This window comes from Callithrix jacchus, chromosome 22, assembly GCF_049354715.1.
Source record: "Callithrix jacchus isolate 240 chromosome 22, calJac240_pri, whole genome shotgun sequence".
NCBI lineage: Eukaryota > Metazoa > Chordata > Mammalia > Primates > Cebidae > Callithrix > Callithrix jacchus.
Window position 1 is genome coordinate 10,415,640 of NC_133523.1, and position 9,887 is coordinate 10,425,526.

Here is a 9,887-nt window from a genome sequence, read left to right on the forward strand (position 1 = left end):
ACAGGGGACAAAGCTGTGCCCTGGTCCCAGCTGTTCTGCAGCTGCTGCTCCAGAGGAGGGAGAGGGGACGAGGGACGGCTGGGCCTCCAGCTTCATCTTCCCCTTGGCCTTGGAGAGAGGCCGCTGCAGTGGAAAAGGCCGGGTCTGCAATACCACGGCCACGGAGCCAGCTGACGGCATCACAGGGCTCTGCATGAGGAGCCACGGAGCACAGAGCAGTGACCACCAGCCTCTCAGCCTCGACGCTCAGGACACTGCCCACGTTCTTGCGCTGTTCTGAGTTAAGGCTTTGCACACAGTAAGTTCTCAGTTAAGGCTTGCTGCCACCATCTTGTCCTTAAAGACAGTTCTAGGCAGCTGGGTTTCTGACTTTGTTTTGTTAAATTTTTTAATGGTTTAAAAATGTTTATTTATTTATTTATTTATTTAACGTTTTTGAGACAGAGTCTTGCTCTGTCTCCCAGGCTGGAGTGCAGTGGGTGCGATCTCGGCTCACTGCAACCTCTGCCTCCCGGGTTCAAGCGATTCTTCTGCCTCAGCCTCCCGAGAAGCTGGGACTACAGGTGCGCGCCACCACGCCGGCTAATTTTTTTATTTTTAGTAAAGACTGGGTTTCACCATTTTGGCCAGGCTGGTGTCGAACTCCTGACCTCCTGATCCGCCCACCTCGTCCTCCCAAAGTGCTGGGATTACAGACGTGAGCCACCACGCCCGGCCGGCCATTACTTCTTTAAATGCAAAACGTAACTGGCTCACATCAGCCATCTGAGGCTGAAAATGAAGATGTCACTGTGAGAGGCGCCCGGGAAGAAGTCGGATAAAGATGCTGGGGGATATTCGAGAGTGGGAATTTCAACACTTTGGAGGCCCAAGTGGGAGAATCCCTTGAGGCCAGGAGTTTGAGACCAGCCTGGGCAACGCAGTAAGATCCCATCTTCACAAAATGGTTTCCAAAATTGTTCTCGGTTCACTTCCCCTTGGACACTTTCAAGAGTGACAACCATTTTTTTTTTTGAGATGGGTCTTGCTCTATTGTCCGGGCTGAAGTGCCATGGCCTGATCTTGGCTCACTGCAACCTCCACCTCCTGGGTTCAAGTGATCCTCCTGCCTCAGCCCTCCAAGTAGCTGGGATTATAGGCATGTGCCACCGCTCCTGGCTAATTTTTGTATTGTTAGTAGAGACGGGGTTTCATCACGTTGTTTAGGCTGGTGATCCGCATGCCTCAGCCTCTCAAAATGCTGGGATTACAGGTGTAAGCCACTGTGCCTGGCCGAGAGTGACAACCACTTTAAACCTCAGTTTCAGGGCAGGGTACAGTGGCTCATGCCTGTAATCCCAGCACTTTGGGAGGAAAAGCCAGGCAGATCACGAGGTCAAGAGATCGAGACCATCCTGGCCAACATGGTGAAACCTCATCTCTACAAAAAATACAAAACTTATCTAGGCATGGTGACACACACCTGTAGTCCCAGCTACTCAGGAGGCTGAGGCAGGAGAATTGCTTGAACCTGGGAGGCAGAGGTTGCAGTGAGCCGAGACCACACCATGGCACTCTAGCCTGGTGACAGAGCGAGACTCCGTCTCAAAAATAAAACAAAAAGCAAAAAAAGTACCCCTCAGGTTCAGTAACCCTGTCTCTACTAAAAATACAAAATTAGCTGGGTGTGGTGGCACACGCCTGTAATCCCAGCAACTTGGGAGGCTGAGGCAGGATAATTGCTTGAGGTTGCGGTGAGCTGAGATTGCGCCATCACACACCTGCCTCGGCAACAAGAGTGAAACTCCATCTCAAAAAACAAACAAAGAATCTTTTCATTAGAAATCAGGACTGCCTCATATTCAGGTTAATTTGGCATTTGTGGAATAAATGACTGAATGGATGACCAGATGAATATAGAAACAGCTCTGAGTATCCAGATACCTGGATGCCTGCTTTGGAAGGCCTGGGCCACTCGCTCACAGCTCACTAGGGCCCCAGGACCATTCTCTGCTCTTACCCTGAGCTCTACAGTCTTACCCAAACCCCTCTTTCTCACTTGAGGAAAACCCAGGACCCAAGGACATAGGGACTGAAATGCAGAGAAACAGCAGGCTAGACCCAATGGCTCACGCCTATAATCTCAGCATTTGGGAAGCCGAGGCAGGAGGATTGCTTGATCCAGGAGTTTGAGGCTGGCCTGGGCTAGATAGTGAGATCCTGTTTCCACAAAAGATTGAAAAGTTAGCCAAATGTTGCAGCATACACCTGTACGTAGTCCCATACCTGGGCGGCTGAGGCAGGTGGATCACTTGAGCTGGGAAGCTGAGGCTGCAGTGAGCCAAGCAAGGTGTCACCACCGCACTCCAGCCTGGGTGACAGAGGAAAACCCAGTCTCGAAAAAAGAAGAAGAAGAAGAAAAAAAGCCTGGGCTCAGTGGCTCACGCCGGTAATCCCAGCACTTTGGGAGGCCAAGGCAGATGGCTCACCTGAGGTCAGGAGTTTGGGACCAGCCTGGCCAACATGGTGAAATCCCGTCTACTAGAAATACAAAAATTGGGTGTGGTGGTGGGCGCCTGTAATCCCGGGTACTCAGGAGGCCAAAGCACAAGAATTGCTTGGAACTGGGAGGCTGAGGTTGCAGTGAGCCGAGATCGCACCATGGCACTCCAGCCTGGGCAACACAGCGAGACTCCGTCTCGGAAAAAAAAAAAAAGAAAGAAAGAAAGAAAAGAATAGAAAAAGAAACAGAAAGTAATGTTTGCAGCCTCAAAGACGCCAAAGGTCTAAGACAGAGAGCCAATTTACAGACAAAGGTAATCATAGAACATAAAAATTGCCCAGCCATTATGCCCCAGCCACCACATCTCTCCTCTGCTGAGAACTCTCCATGGCTCCCACCTCACTTAGGGTCAAAAGTCAAAGTCCCTCGCACAGCCCACAGGACCCTGCACATTCTACTCCTACTGCCCTCTCCAGCTCTCTGTTCCTGCCTCAGGGCCTTTGCATAAACCCTCCGTACTCTTTTCCCCCACAAACAGGCCCTGATCCCTTCCTCATCTCCTTGAGGTCTTTGCTCAAAAGCACCTGCTCATCCAGGGCTTCCTGACCCACCTCGCACATCTCAAGCAGCCCGCGTGCTCCCATCACCCTTCCCTGCCTTCTTGTCTCCACAGCACTTAGCAGTGACAGGGAATCTATTTGACGAGGCTTCTGGTCTCTCTCTCCGCCACTACATCCCAAGACTGGGTTGTCTACAGGACACCAGGGCCCAACCCACAGGGCGGCTCTTTCACCTGGGGGCAGTCAGGACATGTCTCCGGGGGAGAGGATATCTGAGTTTCTGAACCCACCCTTGTGCAAAGACCCCCCTTCCCAATAATGAGGACGAGGTTTTTCAGCCCCAGAGAGTCTGACATCCCCCTCCCAGGCTGTGACTCTCACAGTCACCAGTGGTCACGAAAATGGATCCCCCAGCGCCTGGCGTCTGTCCCCTCCCCCGTCTGCCCACCAGCTGGTTCTGTCCCCAGCCTCCACTCCCTCTATTCAATCACCCATCCATCCCCAGCGCGGTCCAGCCCGTGCTGGGAGAGCCTGAAGCACTGAGTGCGGGGGGGCGGGGGGGGGGCGTCCACAGCTGTCCCCCTTCCCCCCCGACAGCTGGGCACCGGACCTTGGAGGGGGAAGGGCACGGGAAACTCCTCGAAGTGTTTCAAAAGCCACAAGGAGCCCATCTCTGTTCCCAAATCTCAGAGCCTGGAGCTGCCCTGCCTCAAACCAGGCACTGACAAGGGAACAGAAAGTCCGGCCCACCCTGATCTCAGGGGGCGCGGGGACAGTGAGGGGCCAAGAGACGCGGACCGGGCGCGCAAGGAGTACAGGGGGCGCCCGGCACCCGCATCCCCGCGCCGCCTCCTCCGCGAAGCCCTCCGGACACGCCCCCGCGCGTCTGGGAGGCAGAACGGCAGCCGCCATAGCGCTCCCGGCTCGGACGCGACTCCCAGCTGGGATTACCCCGCTGGGACCCCCGCCGCCCTCCCCGCCTTCTCCAGCCCCCAGCCCCGGCCGGAGGAAGCGGGCGGGACCCGGGCCCAGGCGGAAAGGGGTTGAACTGGGGGCGCCCGGGCGGGGAGGGTCGCACCGCCCCGGGGCGGGGCCGGGCCACGTGAGGGAGGCGGGAGGGGGCCCCGCTGCCCCCCTACCTGTTGATCTTGTGCGCGAAGGCGCGGCGCTCAGCAGCCGCCATGGTCCCCGCGTCCCGCCGCCGCCTCCGCCCCGCGCCCGGGCCTCGCAGCCGCCGCCGTCTCCCGGTTCTGGGCAGCCCGGGCGGGGCGGGGCCGGCGCGGGGGCGGGGGCGGGGCCCTTCCGGGTGGCCCGGGCCGCTCCGTGCTGCCCCTGCCGGGCGGAGGGGTCGACTGGAGTCCTGGGGACTGGGGAAACTGAGACTGGGGACGGACGGGAGGCCCTGGGACCCAGGCTGGGTGGGTCGCTCCCATACTGGGTGGGGGGGACGCTCTTCCCACCCTAGGAGAAGGACTGGGGAAACTGAGACTCCCGGACTGGGGGGGACGACGCTCTTTCCACCCTAGGAGAAGGACTGGGGAAACTGAGACTCCCGGACTGGGGGAGACGACGCTCTTTCCACCCTAGGAGAAGGACTGGGGAAACTGAGACTCCCGGACTGGGGGGGACGACGCTCTTTCCACCCTAAGAGAAGGACTGGGGAAACTGAGACTCCCGGACTGGGGGAGACGACGCTCTTTCCACCCTAAGAGAAGGACTGGGGAAACTGAGACTCCCGGACTGGGGGGGACGCTCATTCCACCCTAAGAGAAGGACTGGGGAAACTGACGCTGAGGAGGGAAGTGGGGGAGAGGAGGTGCAGGGACCCAGACTGGATGGACCCCAGACTCCCAGGCTGGCGGGGCCCCTCTTTCCACCTCAGGAGCTGGGCTGGAGAAACTGAGGCTGAGGGCGGAGGGAGGGAAGGGAGGCGCTGAGACCTAGGCTCCCGGGGTTTGAGGGGGTTGCTCTGTTCACCCCAGGACCGGGGCTGGGGAAACAGGCTAAGGAGGGAGGGAGGGAGGGGAGGCCCTGGGACCCAGGCTGAGTGGGCTGTAGGTTCCCGGGATCTGGTGGGGGCGCTCTTTAGCTCTCCTACAACTGGCTGGAAAACAGTAACGACCTTTGTGTATCTCATAATCACACCTGTAAGTATAATCGTGGCGGTGGGTGGTGGCCCAACCCTGTAATCCCAGCACTTTGGGAGGCCAAGGCAGGAGGATTGTTTGAGCCCAGGAGTTGGAGACCAGCCTGGGCAACATGAGACCTCGTGTCCACAAAAATACAAAAAGTAACCAGTCATGGTGCTGTGTGCCTGTAATCCCAGCTACTTGGGAGACCGAGGCGGGAGGATTGCTTGAGCCTGCGAGGTCGAGGCTGCAGTGAGCTGTGATTGTGCCTGGGTGACAGAGCCAGACCCTGTCTCAAAAAAAAAAGGTGTCATTGCGTCTAGCCCTCAGTTCAACATGCAGAAGAAATTACCGTTTTCCTCCATTTTACAGATGAGTAAACTGAGGCACAGAGGTGTTCAGGTGCTTGCTCAGAGTGACTCACAGGGCCTGCATGGGCCATGTTCCCAGTCTAGAGCATGGGAGGCAGAGGAGCCTGGCTGGGCACTGGGGTGCCAGGAGATGTGACCCAGGTCTGTGCAGTGGAACCTGAGTGAGCCAGTCTGGAAGTCTGGACTGGCCGGGCTGCCTCCACCAAGAGGAAGAGGTGGGGATGTCTTGGTTAATTTGCGGTCTCAAACCTCTCCCCACTGGCCTCTCTCCCAGCACCCATGCATCATTTTCAGAGAATTGTCCAGCCCACAAGATCCTCTGGAGGGGCTCACCCCTTTTCCACCTGGATGCCTCTGCACTGCCAAGTCCTCCTGGACAGCCTTTCCTTCCCTGCTCAGCAAATGCCCCAGGGAGACTTTGAGGCTGAATCACACCAGGCCTTGGCTCTACCTCAGGGTCTCTGCGTGTGCTCTTCTCCTTCCTGTCTACAGGTTACCGGCATTATAACCTCTATTTTTGTTTTTTGCTTTGTTCGTTTGAGGTGGAGTTTCGCTCTGGTTGCCCAGGCAACAAGATCTTGCCATTGTACTCCAGCCTGGGCAACCCCAGTCTCTGCCTCTGGGGTTCAAGTGATTCTCCTGCCTCAGCCTCCTGAGTAGCTGGGATCACAGGCACGCGCCACCATGCCCAGCTAATTTTTGTATTTTTAGTAGAGACGGGTTTTCACCATGTTGGCCAGGATGGTCTCGATCTCGTCACCTTGTGATCCACCCACCTCGGCCTCCCAAAGTGCTGTGATTACAGGTGTGAGCCACCATGCCCAGCCCCCCTTTTTTTTTTTTTCAGACAGAGGTTTGTTCTTATTGCCCAGGCAGTGTAATCTTGGTTAACTGCAACCTCCGCCTCCTGGGTTCAAGTGATTCTTCTGCCTCAGCCTCCCGAGTAGCTGGGATTACAGGTAACCGCCACCACGCCTGACTAACTTTTTGTATTTTCGGTAGAGACGGGGTTTTACCATGTTGGCCAGGCTGCTCTAGAGCTCTTGACCTCAGGTGATCCACCCACCTCGGCCTCCCAAAGTGCTGAGGTTATAGACATGAGCCACGGCGCCTGGCGGATTTTTATCCTCTATTTACAGATTAGGAAACTGAGGCCCAGAGAGACAGAGTTTTTTGAGGGTTTTTTTTTTTGTTTGTTTGTTTGGCTTTTTTTTTTGAGACAGAGTCTCACTGTGTCTCCCAGGCTGGAGTGCAATGGTGTGATCTCAGCTCACTGCAACCTCTGTCTCCTGGGTTCAAGCAATTTGCCTGCTCAGCCTCCCAAGTAGCTGGGATTACAGGTGCCTGCCAACACGCCTGGCTAATTTTTGCATTTTTAGTAGAGGCGGGGTTTCACCATGTTGGCCAGGATGGTCTGGAACTCCTGACCTCAAGTGATCCACCTGCCTTGGCCTCCCAAAGTGCTGGGATTACAGGTATGAGCCACCTCGCCTGCCCTGAGACATAGTTTCTTGCCTTGCTGCCCAGTGAATCCATGTCAGTCCTTGAACCTATAGGAAGGAGGCCTGGATTGTAAGGGAATCCCCAAACCCTGCCACTCAGACCCAGGAGAGCATCCTGCTGGTCAGGCTGCAGTGGGGCTGCTCACCGCCTGGCATGCGACCTGTGCACACAGCCCACGCGCCTGCCCAGAGTGGTCCAGCCACTTTGGCCTGGGAGACACCAGGTGGAACTCCGCCCATCACTCCCTGCCGTGCCCCACCCAGCGTCACCCTGAAGTCTCTCAAAAGGCCCCGCCTTGCCTCTCAGGCTGCTGGGAGCTGGGCTGGGCAGGAAACTCGCAGATAAGTGAAGATTTGCACATTTCTTAGCCCAGTTCCCGTCCAGCCCCCTTTATATCTGGTCTCCCAGCTCTCTTGCTCATCTTCCCCCCAGCTTGTTCCTGCATCAGTGGCCAGAAAGAGCCTGGGAACACCTGCATAGGTCCCCCTCTCTGTTCAGAACCTTCCGTGGCTCCCACCTCACTCAGGGTCAAAGCCTAAGTCCTCCTACAACCCGCCGGGCGCAGTGGCTCACGCCTGTAATCCCAGCACTTTGGGAGGCCAAGGCTGGTGAATTACCTGAGGTCAGGAGTTCAAGACCAGCCTGGCCATCATGGCGAAACCCCCATCTCTACTAAAAATACAAAAACTAGCCAAGTGTGGTGGTGCGTGCCTGTAGTCCCAGCTACTTGGGAGGCTGAGGCAGAAGAATCACTTGAACCTGGGAGGCAGAGGTTGCAGTGAGCTGAGATCACATCACTGTACTCTAACCTGGGCAACACAGTGGGACCGTATCTCAAAACAACAACAAGCTGGGCGCAGTGGCTCACATCTGTAATCCAGCACTATGGAAGGCCGAGGCGGGTGGATCACAAGGTCAGGAGACCAGTGTGAATATGGTGAAACCCCATCTCTACTAAAAATACAAAAATTAGCCAGGTGTGGTGGGCTTGCCTATAGTCTCAGCTACTCGGGAAGTTGAGGCAGGGAATTGCTTGAACCCGGGACACAGAGGTTGCAGTGAGCTGAGATCGCACCACTGCACTCCAGCCTGGGCGACAGAGTGAGACTGTCTCAAAACAACAGCAACAAAACAACAAACAAAACATAGCAAAGCCCTTCCACAACCCACAAGGCCCTGCACGGTCAGCCCTGTCTCCTCCCTGCCTTGCCTCCTCCCTTTCTTTCCCTCTCTCGATCCTCTCCAGCCGCCCCGGCCTCCTGGACGCTCCTCTCAATACCAGGACACAGTTCCCTCTTCCCTTTCCCATAGGTGGGTGCTGCCATTAGCCCCTTTTACAGATAAGGAAACTGAGGAAAACCCAGAGAGGGGACTCGCCCTAATTTAGCTTCGTGAATCAGTGTCAGATCCGAGATTTGGATCCAGGGAGCCTGACCCCAAAGCGGTTATATCTGAAGTCTCACTGGGTCTCCATTGGACCTGGTTGTGTGACCTGGGGTAAACTGCTCAACTTCTCTGAGCCCCAGTTTCCTTGTTGGCTCCCTGAGAGTTCATGGTCAGTCACAGCTTGAGACACAGACATTGGGAGGTAGGTTGAACCCTGAAGCAGCAGCTTCAGGCCCTTGTTGGCTGATCTCCTCTCTAAGCCCAAGGGGGCTTTGAGCTCAGTGACTCCATGCCCTGCCTTGGTGGAAACGCTGCTTTAAAGATCCCTCCGATCAAAGGCCCTCCCCCAGCTACCTCGAGCCCAGTCCCCGCCCCAGTGCCTGCCAGACCTGACTGGGGAGGATATTTCTCTCCAGGGCACCATCAGCCCTGACTCAGCTGGGTGCGGCTGGGGTGCCCCTGACTGCTCAAATAGAGGCTGAGTGTGGCGGCAGGGGACTTTGGCCTCCTCTGCTCCGCTGCACAGAGAACGTATTTTGGGCATGAGGCTGGAGCTGGTGGACCAGGGAGGAAGGACGGTGTTGGTCCAGGTCGGAGATGGTAGGCCTGGATGGGGTGAGGATACTGGGGAGGCGAGAAATTGGTGGGTTCTGGGCAGATGGACTGACTGTGGATGAACAGGGAGTCCATCTGCATGTGAGAGTAAGAGTGGGACTGAGGGCCAGGCGCGGTGGCTCACGCCTGTAATCCCAGCACTTTGGGAGGCCGAGGCAGGTGGATCACGAGGTCAAGAGATCGAGACCATCCTGGTCAACAGAGTGAAACCCCGTCTCTACTAAAAATACAAAAATTAGCTGGGCACAGTGGTGCGTGCCTGTAATCCCAGCTACTCAGGAGGCTGAGGCAGGAGAATTGCCTGAACCCAGGAGGCGGAGGTTGCGGTGAGCCGAGATCATGCCATTGCACTCCAGCCTGGGTAACAAGAGCGAAACTCCATCTCAAAAAAAAAAAAAGAGTGGGACCGAAGACCATCTCCCTCACCCACGCCGCTGCCCAATGCTGCCCCCTCCACCCAGAATACTGTGCCACCCACTGTGATCTGCCTGCACCCTTCTTTGTCCCTTAAATCTCAGCTTGGACATCGCTGCCTCTGCCCGCTGCCTCCCACATGGAGGCCCCAGTCATATCCCAGTTGCTGGGCTACCTGTCCCTGTGGGGTTCCTAGCACCTGACAGTTAGTAGGTACTCCATAAATATCTTTTTGTTTGTTTTTTGAGATGAAGTCTTGCTCTGTCGCTCAGGCTGGAGTGTCATGATGCAATCACAGCTCATTGCAACCTTGATCTCCTGGGCTCAGGGAATCCTCCTGCCTCAGCTTCCTGAGTAGCTGGGACCACAGGGGCATCATGCCACCATACTCAGGTAGTTTTAAAATCGTTTGTGGGGCTGGGCACGG

The 9,887-nt window shown here is 56.2% G+C and overlaps 1 protein-coding gene across 8 annotated transcripts in view; it reads right to left on the reverse strand.

Moving 5' to 3' along the window:
- DOCK6 (dedicator of cytokinesis 6) overlaps positions 1-4,294 on the reverse strand; it is a 60,806-nt gene extending 56,512 nt beyond the window's left edge. For all 8 annotated transcript variants that reach the window (XM_078360599.1, XM_035287010.3, XM_035287009.3 and 5 more), the window contains exon 1: positions 4,182-4,294. Coding sequence is in view for 4 of the 8 variants with exons in the window: in XM_035287009.3 (XP_035142900.3) it covers positions 4,182-4,225 (44 nt within the window). In the remaining 4 variants the exon portion in view is untranslated. The remainder of the gene's footprint in view (positions 1-4,181) is intronic.
- Positions 4,295-9,887: the final 5,593 nt, after the last annotated feature.